At 35.2% G+C, this 15,418-nt stretch overlaps 1 protein-coding gene across 1 annotated transcript in view; it reads right to left on the bottom strand.

The window, feature by feature from the left end:
- FSTL5 (follistatin like 5) overlaps positions 1-15,418 on the bottom strand; it is a 602,839-nt gene that overhangs the window by 143,898 nt on the left and 443,523 nt on the right. The window contains exon 8 of the mRNA XM_036315585.1: positions 3,972-4,092. Within this exon, the coding sequence (XP_036171478.1) occupies positions 3,972-4,092 (121 nt within the window). The remainder of the gene's footprint in view (positions 1-3,971; positions 4,093-15,418) is intronic.

Below are 15,418 nucleotides of genomic sequence, written 5' to 3'. Positions count from 1 at the left end.
AGGTTCTGATTGGCATCAAATAATTTTGGGAACAAAGTCTCGGGTCTGTTGACTCCAGAGGAAGAGTTTCAGTCAAACTAGAGATGACATCTAGGCTTCAGTTGTGCTTTATTGTTTTTTGAATTGTGAATTTTATTTTTTACTTCTTTATTGTTTAAAGTATTATGTAAGTTCCCTTTCCCCACCGCCCACTGTCTTCTCTGGCCACAGAAAAGCAGACAACCAGACGAAGCAACATCATGAACTGAAGTCAATCAGGACCAGATGCACTGATCAGCTATCTCCTACCCTAGAACTGACCAATCAGTAAAGACCCAGCCCTGACCATGACTCTAACTCCCTTAGTCACTATGATTAATGGTTTCTCCCCTATATAACCCACAACCTCAAAGCTATCAGGGAGCCAGGTCTTTGTGCATTAGCTCACCTGTATCTCAGGGCAGGGACCACTTCCTAAAAATATACCCTTATTCTCTTTGCTGCAAGCTCCTGTTCGAGTCTTTTGATGCACACATGCAAAAGGACTAGTCCAGTAACATTTACTGGATTTTATGATGGGATTTACCCCAGCATAAAAAATGATCACATCTGTAAAACTCCCTCTTTTGGCTTTACATCATTCTCCAACGACTGCAGGGCTCTCTCTCTCTCTCTCTCTCTCTCTCTCTTTCTTCACCTTCAACTAATGTTCAGTAATGATAATATGATTGTCCCTCTTTCCAAATCCTATCCTTCAACATTTATATCAAAGATTTTGAAGTAGATTACATGTAGTAGGAGATAATAGAAGAGACTGGTTTTACTCCCAAGTTCAGGGATCTTTGTTCCTGGAAAAGGGAAAGCATTTGTGTTCAGCCTAGGCAATCACTCCTAAAGTAGTAATTCCTCTCTTTTCTGCAGTTTTGTTCCTGCAGTTTCAGTTACCTGCAGTCAACTGAGGTCTAAAAATACAAAATAAAAATGCCCAAAATAAACCACTCATAAATTTTAAATTGCACATAATTCTAAGTAGCTTGATGAAAAATCCAGCAGTCTCAGTATACCTGCTCAGAACATAAATCATCTCTTTGTCCAGATCTCCACACTGTATACCTTCCCTGACCATTACTCACTCAGTAGCTGTCTTGATTATCAGATCAACTGTCATGGTATCAAAGTGTTTGTGGTCAAATAACACTTATTTTACTTAATAATCGCCCCAAAGCACAAGAGTAATGATGTTGGCAATTTGGATATGCCAAAGAGAAGCTGGAAGCTCCTCCATGAAGTAAAAAGATAAAAGTTCTCAATTTAATAAGAAAATAATTGTATGCTGAGGTTGCTAAAATTTAGAGTAATCCAGTATCTTCTATCTGTAAATTGTGAAGACAAAAGAAAATCCTTCTCATTTTGCTCATAACTCAAAGTGCAAAAGTTATAGCCACAGTGCACAATAAGTGCTTAATTAAGATGGGAAAGGCATTAATTATGTGCTAATTATATGCGTAGAAAATGTGAATAGAAAAAATGTTCCTAAGATCTAGAACAAACTCTCCAAAATGTCATCTGGAATAAAAAAGACCCCAAATAGCCACAGCAATCCTGAGAAAGAAGAAGAAATATCAAGCTATATTACCAAGCCACAGTTCTCAAAACTGCCTGATACTGGCACAAGAACAGACATATAGACCAATGGAACAGAACAGAGAACCCAGAAATCAACCCAAGCCATTATGCTCAATTAATATTTGACAAAGGAAGCAAGAACATACTATGGAGTCAAGACAGTCTCTTCAATAAATGATGCTGGGAAATTTGGTCAGATACATGCAAAAAAATGAAACTAGACCACCAACTTATACCATACACAAAAATAAACTCAAAATGGATAAAGGACTTAAATGTAAGATGGGAAACCATAAAAATCCTACAAGACTCCATAGGCGCAAAATAGTAGACATATGTCATAGCAATATCTTTGTAGCTCCTAGGGAAATGGAGACTAAGGAGAAAGTAAACAAAAGGGACTAAATCAAAATAAAAAGCTTCTGCACAGCAAAAGAAACCATCAACAAAACAACAAGAAAGCCCACTGCATGGGAGAATATATTTGCCAATGATGTTTCTGATAAGGGTTTAATCTTCAAAATTTACAGAGCACTCATACAATTTAACAAAAGGAAGATAAATGATGCATTCAAAAAATGGGCAAAGGATCTAAATAGATACTTTCAAAAGAGGACCTACAGAAGGCCCAGAGACATATAAAATGAAACAATCTCAAAGTCACTAATCATCTGAGAGATGCAAATCAAAACAACAATGAGGTACCATCTCACACCTGTCAGAATGGCTATCATCAACAAATCAACAAACAATAAGTGCTGACAAGGATGTGGAGAAAAAGGAACCCTCCCGCACTGCTGATGGGAATGCAGACTGGTGCAGCCACTGTGGAAGACAGTATGGAGAAAAAGTTAAAAATGGAACTCTCATTTGACCCAGTAATCTTACTCCTAGGACTATATCCCAAGAAACCAGATACACCAATCAGAAAGGATATACACAACCCCTATGTTCATAGCAGCACAATTTACAATAGCTAAGATATAAAAACAGCCTAAGTGCCCATCAGCAGATGAGTGGATTAAAATACTCTGGTACATCTACATAATGGAATACTATGCTGCTATAAAAAAGAAGGAACTTTTACTATTTCCAACAACATGGATGGAACTGGAGAGCATTATGCTAAGTGAAATAAGCCAGTAGGAGAAAGATAAATATCACATGATCTCCCTCATATGTGGGATATAATTATCAATATAATTTGATAAACAAGAATGGATCCAGAGACAAATGGTGGGGCGGGGGGAGGGGGTTAGAGAGCAACCAAAGGACTTGTATGCATGCATATTAGCATAACCAATGGACACAGACACTGGGGAGGTGGGGGCTTTCCCGGGGTGGGAATGGCTGGGGGGCTGGGGTCAACTGGGGGAAAAGGAGATATATATAAACCCTGAGCCTATACAAAGACTTCAACAAGGGAAACCCTGAAACAAGTGACCGTACTCACATAACTTTTATTATAGTATATTATTATAATTGTTCTATTTTATTATTAGTTACTGTTGTTAAGCTCTTACTGTGCCTAATTTATAAATCAAACTATAACATAGGTATGTATAGGAAAGAACATAGTATATATAGGGTTCAGTACTATCTGTGCTTTCAGGCACCCAATGGGGGTCTATTCTCTGCAGATAAAGAGAGACTAATGTATTGAATTTCTCTTAATTAATTCATAATATTAAGACTGATAGTTGGGAAGAGAGAGCTCTGAGACATCATTATTCCTTTATTAGGAGCCAAGGGAGTTTCTGCCTTCATTTTATAAATCACAAGTTTAATTAAAATATATATTTTTATTAGTATAAAAATGAATCAGTGTGTATTAATGAAATAAGCAATCATATATCACCAATTCAACTAAATAACTAAAATTTGAATTAAGTCAAAAGAAAACAAAGCTTGAATTACAAGAATGATATCAGCTTACTTGGCGAATATTCATAGCCATCAAATTAACCATTAAGAGTATAAAATTTGCTATAGATAATAAGTTTTCTATATCATTAATAAGATAAATGAAATAGGTGATCTGATTACATTTTTAAATGTTTCTTTTTTCAGTTTCTAAAATTTATATTGTTGCTTATTTGTTGATATTTTTAAACTTAAAAGGTAATTTCAATTTTCTTTGCTTTAATTTTTTAGTTAGAATGAGATACTTTACAATGATTCCTGATGAGAAAAGTGGTACAGCTTACAGTATTTATTCAACTCAAACACATTTTTAATTGAAAAAAAGGTTTGCATTAACAGTAAGTCCAAAGACTTAAAAATGAAGCCTTACCTTCCCAGTCCACTACAATACTCTGAATATCTAGCAGCGCAAAAAGTAATTATAGCAATACCACAATTCTTACCATTCACTTGAAAGATGTGAGTCTGATAGACTTGTTCATAGCCATCTGCATAGCAGGTGTAATTGCCCATGTGAGTTGTGGTAACCTTAGTAATATACAAGGATCCATCATCTCCAAAGTCCTATAGGAAAAAAAAGTAAAATTTAAAAGTGACCTGTTTGTGTTTAATATATTTTTAAACAATTTTAAAAAGTGTACTCAGGAGCAAAGTAAATAGAGTAAAATATTGTTTTAAATTATCAAAATAATCATTGTAAGTCCTATAAAGTTGGGAGACTAGTAATTACCACTTTTGTAAGACATGTTTTGTTTAAAATGTATAATCTCACTCATAAATATAGCTTTTTAGTATTTATATGAAGTATATGAGTTTATGTGTAAACTAACTCAATTTCCACATATTTTTTTCTAATCCAGTTTACATTTTCAATGAATAAAGATATACTATGTTTTTTTTTTAGTTGTAGCTAAAACAAGAGATCTTAATTACATTATTCACACTTGTAATTGTTCCTTTTGTTTTTATATCCTTTAATTATATATTTACAGAAAAAAATTAAACAGGGTGGTCATAGATAAAATTTATAGCTATATTGATAGAACAGGATTTTTTAAAACTCAAAAACAATTAGAAAACATTTACCATAATATTTCAAAGCTATGGGAACAATTGCATAAACACTTTGGAAGAAAAAGGAAAAAAATATCACTTATTTGTAAAAATAAAATCTAAAAAACAACTTTGGAACAGTAAAGACCGGAAAGTGTTTTCTTTCATGAAAACAATGGATAGATTGGCAAATTTGTTAAACTCAACTTTTTTAAAACTCTGGAAATAGGCAAAAGCTCACACCAATCCACAGACCACAAATTGTAGTAATCACTTCACAATATATGTGAATCAAACCATATATGTATGTATGTATGTATGTCAATTATTTCTAAAAACAAAACAAAACGAAACAAAAAACCTGGTGAAAAAAAAGCGGCTGAATCTCCATAAATGATGGGAGTTGTGTCGCCCCTCTCTCCTCAGCTGCTTTGGAAGTCTTGACCCACCAGCTTCTTAACTCATCATCCTAGCAAACACCTGAGGGCTGAGAACAAGTTTAGAACTTCTCCAAGACCTCATCTGGTTAAAGGCCTCTATTCTTAAGCCTTTATTAAAAAACCAAACAAACAAAACACACAAAATCCGCTGTTTAACATGGAGCTACTTACTAGTTGTGGATAACAACAGGCACCACAACAACAACATAAACGTAAAAGAAAATACCAATGGGATGTCCACAAGGAGATTTAAAAAGATCTGTGTATTCCTGGGAAGACAGAAGACCAGACAAATGTTCAGGGTTGTATCCATGACCAGAATCCCTAATCCCTCATCTCTGACTGACCTTAGTGAAGACTAACGCAGACTTGTAAATGCTTGTAGGAGCATTTAACACATGTCAATAAATGGAAGTGGAGCACCTTAGCAAAGTCTGGAGGATTTACTGATTCAAGGTATTTAATTAAATCTCTGTCTGATCATTAGCTCACCACTAAGACAACTGAGCAAAGATTTCCATGACCACGTGCAGCAAACTAAAGAAAAATAGATCAATTATACTTCATCAAAATTAGAAACTTTTGCTCCCCAAAGAACACTATCATGAAACTAACTAACTAAATAAATAAATATAAAAACTACTACACAGAATGGGAGAATTCTCAAATTATCTGTCTCATATGGTTCTTGTATCCAGAATATATAATGAACCATGAAATTAAACACATAAATAATCCTATTAAAACAATGGGTAAAGGATTTGAACAGCTATCTCTCAAAAATGATTTACAATGGACAATTTCCAATGGACAATATAAGCATACAGAAGGGCGTTCAGCACCAGTAGTCATTAGGGAAATGCAAATAAAAATCACTATGAGATACCAGTTTACATCTTCTAGACTGGCAAACAAAACAAAACAAACAAACAAAAAAACCCTGACAATACAATTGTATGAGCATTTGGAAAAACTGGAATCTTCAAATTTTGTTGGGTAGGAATATTAAATGGTACACCTCCTTTGGATAATAGCTTGGCAGCTCCTTAAAGAGTTAAACAAAGGGTCATCATGTCTCTAACAGTTTAATGCCTAGGCATACACCAAAAAACGCACCAAAGGGTCATGATTTTGATTCCCAGTCAAGGGCATGTACCTGGGTTCCAGGCACATGAGGGAGGCAACCAATCAATGTACCTCCTCTCTCTCTCTCTCTCTCTCTCTCTCTCTCTCTCTCTCTCTCTCTCTCTCTCTCTCTCTCTTCTTCCCTTCCTCCCTCCCTCCCTTCCACTCTCTTTAAGAAGCAATGGAAAAAAAATATCCTCAGGTGAGGATTAACAACAGCAAAAAACACACAAAAAATATTTCTACACACCAATTATACACAGATATTCAGTCTCATTAACTTATAATAATCAAAAAGTAAAAACAATTCAATACCTATCAATTGATGAATAGATATACACATAGTGGCATATTTATATACAATATTATTTGTCAATAAAGGAATAAAGTTCTGATATATCTTACAGCATGAATAACCCAGTCCTATAGAGACAGAAAATAAATTAATGTTTACCAGTAGAGAGAGGAATGGGAGATGGAAAATGACTGCTAAAAGATATAGAATACTTTTTGGAATGATGGAAATGTTCTAAACTTGATAGCCGATGGCTGCAAAATTTTGTGACTATACTAAAACCACTAAATTGTACATTTTAAAGGGATTAATTTATAGTATCAGAATCATATTTCAATAAAGTTGTAATCAACATAACTTATGCATAAAATACTTAATATAAAAAATAAATATGCTAGAATAAACTTACAATTTTGGCTAATGAAATATTTATTGCTATAGAGAAGTTAAAAATCAAGAAAGAAGTATCAATATGTTTATATAAAAATACTTCTGTATTACAAAACACTGTAAGCATTAAAAGGAAGATAACAGATTATCTATGCAAAATATTTTTTAAATGTAATGCATTTTGATCCTTATTTATACAGCGGTTATTGTATGCCAGATACTGCTCTAAGCAATTCATAAATAATGACATATTTGAGCCATATATCAACCCCATATGAAGAAAATCTCCTGCCCTAGCTGGTTTGACTCAGTGGATAGAGCATCAGCCCATGGGCTGAAGGGTCCTGGGTTTGATTTCGGTTAAGGGCATGTACCTTGGTTGCAGGCTCAATCCCAGCCCAGGTTGGGGTGCATTCAGGAGGCAACTAATTGATGTGTCTCTCTCACATGGATGTTTTCTCTCTCTGTCTCCCTCCTACCTTTCAACTCTCTCTAAATACTAATGGAAAAATATCTTTGGGTGAGAATTAACAATAACAACAACAAAAAGAGAATCTCCTATAATGTTCCCACATTATAGAGGGGGATAATAAGATGTAAAATATTCTCCTTGGTTTCACTTGACCTCCAGTTAGTAGAGCTAGGATTTGAACCCAGGTAGGCTTACTCCAGAGCCTGTGCTGTAAATCCCTACACTATGCAGCCTTCCTTCTCAATCATAGACTGAGCTAGGAATAAAGCCAGGAAAAGGGAACAAAGAAGAAAGTCAAGACAAACGTCTATGACAAAGTCAGATACAATGGTAGATCTGAAGAAAAGAACCTAGAAATTATAGTGAGAGTACATGTGGAAAAGGAAGAGGGAAAGCTGGATCAATTTCCTAAGATCTAAAAACAATAGCATCTTACAATATAAATCAACAACTGCATCTCTTCCCTTTCTCAGAGGCAGAGAATGAAGATGAATATGAGGCTGCTGTAGCACTCAGTCTTCAGATATAATTATAAAATTTTAATATATTTTATTACAAATATTATTAAAGGCATGCTTTTTCCATATATTTGGTAACTACTAAGATTTACCCTCTAAGAATTATTTGTTTATTTTCTCTTTCACCTCTTGAGCTTACCATTTTTTATGTTGATTCTCCTATTTTTTTTTTTTAATGTATTGCTCTTCTTTTCACGTTTTGTGGAATATTTTTGGTTTGGATTTTTTTTTTTTATTCCTCATACCAACTTTATAATTAGACAGCCCTTTTTGTTCTGATTTAATGTAAATATCTCCCAACATTGTCTTCTCATTGCCTTATATTTGTAAAAATTATATCTAATCTTTTAATATTTTCTTTACATAAATATATATATTTAAATGAGCACTTTTTTTTCTAAACTATAATTAACTGTGTCAGTGTCTTTTGGTCAAGAAAACTTTTTTGCCTCATTTGTGATGTTTTATCCTGTATCTTCAAAATATAACTTACTGATATTCCCATGTAACAGTGTTCCAAAAGTATACTTATATGTTTCTAACTTTAACATATTCATAGCATGTGCATTTCTGTTAAAAATAGCTTTCCTCTGATTTATACTCACTACAGGTTGATTGCAATCAAAAAATTAATAGGGGCTATTAAACCTGGGTCCAAAAATAAGGAAAATGTTCTTGCAGGGAGGAGAGAAAGAAATAGGGAGAGAGAAGGGGTGAGGAAAAAAGAATAAAAATAAAATATGGAATTAGAGGAGAAAGAGAAGCAGAAGTAGAACAAGAACAAGAAGAAAAAGAAGAGAAGGAGGAGGAGAAGAAAGAAGAGGTTTGAGGAAGAGGAAGGGGGAAGAAACAGGGGAGTCCAAGAAAGAGGAGAAAGGGCAGGAGGGAAGGGGAAACGTACTGTATGCTGTGGCCATCATATTATCCATTGAAGAATTATAATTCCTTAGTTACTATCAAATAAAATTTCCCAAGATCATTTTATATAAGATTAATCATACCACATTTCTATAACTCCCAGCGGAAACTTTCTTGCAGTTACAAAAAAAACCCCAAGACCTGCACAATAGGAGAGGATTTGGAGCTTGAAAACTAAACAAGGAAGTTACTGTGTAATACAAATGTGTGATAAAACTCCCTGCATTACCACAGGCTACTATTAAAAACACTGCTAATAGGACAGAGCACTTAGTCTAGAGAATGGAAATGCCAAACAGAAAGACCAGAGCTGTGCCTCCAGTTAGCACTAAGGCACATCGTTGATATGTAGTAGGGTATAATGTTGGAAAGCCAAACTTCCATGGAAATCAATTCCAAGTGACTAGAGTTAAAAATATTTTGAGATGCCTGGAGGGTGTGCCTCAGTGGTTGAGCTTCGACCTATGAACCAGGAAGTCACAATTTGATTCCCGGTCAGGGTATGTGCCCAGGTTGTGGGCTGGATCCCCAGGGTGGGGTGTGCAGGAGGTAGCCCATCAATGATTCTCTCTCATCATTGATGTTTCTATATCCCTTTCTTTTCCTCTCTGAAATCAATAAAAATGTATTTTAAAAAATTTTTTGGAAAGGATTATGAGCCAAAAATAATTATGGATTGCTTAAAATATACAGTAAGATATCCAGTATGCACAGGGTAGACAAGCACACAAGGCATGCATATAGAAGACAGACTAATCCCAAGAAGAACAAATCATGGTCAGAACCGAGATCAATCCCTTCACTGGACAAGAATAATTGGAAAGAATTGTAAAAACCAAAGTATATCTAATATTTGTAATTATATTCATATTGATATACTCCAAACTGTAAGTAGGTCTTTTAAAGAAGATTTTTAAAAAAAACCCTTTTTAAATCTTCATAAAATCTGAAATAAACATGTGTTGTTCTATATAGCTACCTAGAAAGCATGGTTCTTCCCTATTTACTATAATAAAGATACTCACTCAATGATGTGAAAATTATCCAAGAATATAACCTTGAGAATGTTTAAACACCCAATGATGTGAAAATTATCCAAGGATATAACCTTGGATAAAGTATCTTATTGCAATTTGTGTTATTCTGCAACATGAAATCCATTTAACTTAGAATATTCTCTAAATTAGCATATAGGTGAACTATTTTAATCGATGTACCTTTATTCATGTTTTATTCCTCTTCTAAATGGAAGAAATATCTTCCACATTCATTTTATTTCAATATACAACTTCATAATCACCTTTTCAGGCAGCTTTTTTGAATAAGCAAGACGAATATTCCCTCACCACTTTGAATAAAGCATGGATTTTTTGCTACACTTAAAATAAAACCCAATAAATACTTATGGAACACTTAAGTATGCCAAATACTGTGCTAAATAATTTAAATAAATTATCAAATTTCATCCTTTAAATGGCTTCTTCAAAATGCACTACTATTAGTCCCATTTTATATATCAGAAAACTGAAATTAGTTGGTTTTAAGTTTCAAGTCACCAACTGCTATGGTCTGAATGTGTCTCCTCCCCAATTCATCTGTTGAAATCCCAGGGCCCAATGTGATGGTATTAGGAGGTGAGGCCTTTGGGGGTGATTAGGTCATGAGTGTGGAGCCATCATAAATGGGATTAATGTTCCTTTCATTGAAACCCCACAGAGATCCCTTGCCCTTTTCACCATTGAGGACAAAGGAAGAAGGCACCAGCTATAAACCAGGAAGAGGGCTATCACCAGAACATTAATGTGCTGGCATCTTGATCTTGGACTTCTCAGCCTTAGAAGTGTGAGAAATAGATTTCTGCTGTTCATGCTACCCAGTCTGCAGTATTTTGTTATAGCAACCCAACAGACTAAGACACCAACCAAAGCAAGGGTCTAAGATTAACATCCAAAGGATCAGACTGGGGTTACACTTGTTATTATGTAACTAGAGGCCTGGTACACAAAATTCATGCATGGGGGTGTGGAGGGCGGCTTAGCCTGGCCTGCACTCTCTTACAATCCGGGACCCCTCACTCCTAACCACCCATCTGCTTGCTCCTTACCACTTGGATCACTGCTCCTTAGTGCTGCAGCAGAGGCGGGAGAGGCTCTCGCCACCACCACTGTGTTCACTAGCTGTGAGCTCGACTTCTGGCTGAGTAGCGCTCCCCCTGTGGGAGCACACTGACCACGAGGGGGCAGCTCCTGCATTGAGTTTCTGCCCCCTGGTGGTCAATGTGCATCATAGTGACTAGTTGTTCTGGTCGTTCCACTGTAATGGTCACTTAGGCTTTTATTATATAGATTATAAAGATGGAACTACCTGACAGTCAATGTGCCCCCCTGAGGGGTCCCGGATGGCAAGAGGGTACAGGCCAGGCCAAGGGACCTTACCGGTGCAAAATCAAGGCTGGGGAGGGATGCAGGAGGTTGGCCAGCTAGGTAGGGACTTAGGGAGGGCTGCAAGGCATATCCAACCCATTTCATTCAGTCCTCATCAGCTGGACCCCAGCAGCAAGCTAACCTACTGGTCAGAGCGTCTGCCCCCTGGTGGTCAGTGCACATCATAGTGACTGGTTGACGGTCGACTATCTGTCCCCTGGTGGTCAGTGCATGCCATAGTAAGCAGTTGAGCGGCCTTCGCTTATCATTAGCATATTACACTTTGATTGGTTGAATGGTTGACCGAATGACTGAACAGTTAGCATATTAGGCTTTTATTATATAAGATTCTTAATACATCTTCCTCGTCCCAGGTTCTTTATTACTTTAGCCATACCTCAAAATTACCAGTGCTTTTTTTTTTAATATAGATACATCAGTCCTATTCCTTATCTTCATTTTTATTCAGCATTTCTAATTGTTTAATAGTTCATTTCAGCATCTAAATCAAATGTGCAATTTTGATGCTCAACCATGGTTGAGAGTTATGGCCTTAGAACAGACACTCCTGAATTCAGGGATCAAGTCTTTTACTTATTCTGAACTCTCATTACACCTTTATAATCTTGCTGCCAATACACTCCATAAATATTTCTTTCCCAATTAAATCTTTATGAGCTCCTACACCATTAAAAAGTTGCCTCAAGGCAGTGATGTCTGGAAAGTCCACAAAAAACTTAAAATCATTTATTTTGTTGAGTCAATTGCTTATATTCTCTTTGAGGCAGTTCAGTGAGGAACTATGGGGGCAAAATCTGTAGCACATTTCTACATTTTGAAAATGTATGGCTACTATTGACTATAACTAATTATAAAAGAGTAATAATCAAAACATTTAATAACCTATATTTGATGAGCACTGATCAATCAGAGTACACAAGGCAGTAAACATCAGTTATGATTATACTAGAAAACAACAGCTTAATTCATGTCGGTATTTAACCACAAGAATTTATCCCAAATCAGAATGATAGGTTCTGTCTATTAGAAAAGGCAATTTTTAAATTTAAGTTTACTTTTCTACTTCATATTATGTTCCTCCTCATTGTTCTAAATTCCATGGCACCAGTATTACTATACTTTAAATGAGGTTTTCTGTGTAGTATATTTTTTCATATGCACTGAAAATTCCTTTCTCGTTTCGAATATGCTAGTTTGATTTTAATTTGTAAAAGCTATTTTCCTAGCTTTTTATGTGTAAAGAATATATCTTCATAAAATAGCAATAAAAGTAACTTTTCATCATGAGATTATAGCACTTTCATCAATTTCAATATGTAGATGATTGAAATTGATGAAAGTACTATAATCTCATGATTTATGTGATTTTCTAAAAATTATAGAAGCTTCTCACTATATAATTAAGTAATATAAATTTAATTTAGTTAAACATATTATTTTACAAACCATTTTTCCTAAAGTAAACCATTTCATATATTAAAAAACACACACAATAAAACAGTAAACTTATATGGACTAAAATTATTATTTCAAATTGATAAGCAAACCAAAACTCAAGCAACTGTTTTCTTTGGTAGGAAAACCAAAATGAAAAATGTAAAACTATGTGTAACAATATTATTTAATAGCATAGATAAATAATCAAATTAATAATATTTAATTTCACTTAAAAAAACCCTGGAAAAGTGTTCATTAATATAATAGTGAGTAATCAATTAAAAACCTATCAGTCTTTCTTACAGAACTAGTACTCAAATTATATATACAGAATCGGATTTGCCATGAAGCTGATAGAGTTTTAAGTTTCAGAGCTCCTCATTTGTACAAGCCCTTTCCAAGTATCTGAAAGTAGCTTTGCAATGTGTATATGTGGTTTTATATTTGTGCAATACCTACAAATATATTTATAACCTTCTGTGATTTTTATTGTAATAAATACCCAATTTTTATCTAATTGTTATCTATAATTTGTATTCTATGTCTTAAAGCACCTTCAAATTGTAGGTGCTTTAAAACTTCAAGGTCCATATCACCTTGAACCACCTCTGACCATATGAATTATTTATATTTTGACAATACCATGCTTTATAGGCAAAGAAACAGAAGTCAGGAAGGTTAATTAACTTATCTATGAAGGCTATTAGGTTAATGATCCAACATTTAAAACTAGGTCATCTGGCTCCAGAGTCCATGTTCTGAAAGCCCATACTTTACAGATACTGGCATCAACATGAATAAATCCCCAAGCACAGTGCCATCTATCTATCTATCTATCTATTTATCTATCTATATCATATAACTCAATTTATATCATTAAAATACAGGAAAAAATAAACTATATGCTGTAAGTATATGCACATTATACACATTTATGATAAAAGTAAAAATAACAGCAAAGAATTGGTAAACATATAACTCATGGTAGCATTATATCGAAAGAAGAAGGAGGATGTAGTAAAGAGGACCCTACCAGGGGCTTCAAATGTGTTGTCAATGCTATATTTTTTAAATAGTTATTAAGTCTATAGTTTTCAGTGTTTATTTTAATTTAAATCATACTTATCTTATATATATACCCTTGGGATGTGTAATAGTGAAATATAAAAGGCTAATTAAAAATTATAGTAGCTGGTTTGGCTCAGTGGATAGAGCGTCAGCCTGTGGACTAAAGGGTCCCAGGTTCGATTCTAGTCAAGGGCACATGGCTGGGTTGTAGGCTTGATCCCTAGTAGGAGATGTGCAGGAGGCAGCCAATCAATGATTCTCTCTCATCATTGATGTTTCTATATCTCTCTCCCTTTCCCTCATTCTCAGAAATCAATAAAGATACATTTTTAAAAAGTTATAGCACACCTTGCCTTGGCTGATGTGGTTCAGTGGTTAAAGTGTCAACCCACACATCATAGGGTCGTGGGTTCAATTTCCGGTCAAAGGCATGTGCTTGGGTTGCAGGTTCTATGCCCATCCATGTTGGGGAGTGTGTGGGAGGCAACAAATTGATGTGTCTCTCTCACATCTATGTTACTCTTCTCTCTATCTCTCTCCTTTCCCCTCCCTCAAACCCTCCTTCCCTTATACTTGCTCTAAAAAATCAATGGAAAAATATCCTCTGGTAAGTATTAACAGCAACAACAAAAATTAACTAGACCTTAAATCATGTATGTCAAAGTACATAGCTTCTAAGTTTATATAGAAAATCCAAGTCTTTATTTCTTATTACTCTAAATATTAGAATGGCACTTCTTAAAAATTTCATGAAGAAAATACCATTTAGATATTAAACTATATTTTGGAATATTTTGAAAGAGAATTAATCCTTATTTTGGTTACATCAAAAATATTAATAACATAATACCCAAAGATTCCTGGAATCCTGGTAATTTATATAATGAATGAATTAATAATGTGTATTACAGAATTCCGTCTCCATTTCAGGATAGACTGATAGAAAGAATGTCATACCTATGCAGTCAAGAAGAAGTGGGGCAACCTGCAATATTATACTGATCTTGTGCCATCAGAATGATGGCTTCCAAGGGCAACCGATTAGGGTAAAATCTGAGGAAAGGTGGAGTCAGCCTCCACAAAGAGACAAGACAAGGGTACAGGCAATCACTATCTAGTATAGGCAGCAACTCAGCTAGACTAGTGAATTGGAAAAAAAGAAAAAAACAACAATAAAAAACAACAACTACGCTGCCATACAAACAAGTACAAAAAAAACCCCAACTGACTTTTTTTATATATATATATTTTATTGATTTTTTTACAGAGAGGAAGGGAGAGGGATAGAGAGTTAGAAACATCACGATCGGCTGCCTCCTGCACACCCCCTACTGGGGATGTGCCCGCAACCAAGGTACATGCCCTTGACCGGAATCGAACCTGGGACCCTTCAGTCTGCAGGCCGGCGCTCTATCCACTGAGCCAAACCGGTTAGGGCCCAACTGACTTTTAATGGATTGTTAAAAGCTGGACATGTACGGTTGTGGAGGTATGCAGTCCTGGGAACAGGGACACTTGTAGCCTTTTCTCCAGGAACCTCACTGTTTGCGCAGAGAAAGAGGAAGTGGGAGAGATCAGAGAAAACATTCCTGGGAATGTAGTTCTCTGGTGTAACAGCTGCTACTGAGGGAAAAATAAAGAAATCTTACTTGGATCCTTCTCCCAAGTGGAATAAACTCTTAAAATGCTTAAGAAAGACAGCAAATCCTGTCACTTTGAGGGGATTTGGG

The sequence above is a fragment of the Myotis myotis genome, unplaced genomic scaffold (assembly GCF_014108235.1).
Source record: "Myotis myotis isolate mMyoMyo1 unplaced genomic scaffold, mMyoMyo1.p scaffold_m19_p_6, whole genome shotgun sequence".
Lineage (NCBI taxonomy): Eukaryota > Metazoa > Chordata > Mammalia > Chiroptera > Vespertilionidae > Myotis > Myotis myotis.
Note: the sequence above shows the minus strand (reverse complement) of the source record. Positions and strands in the feature narration are given on the sequence as shown.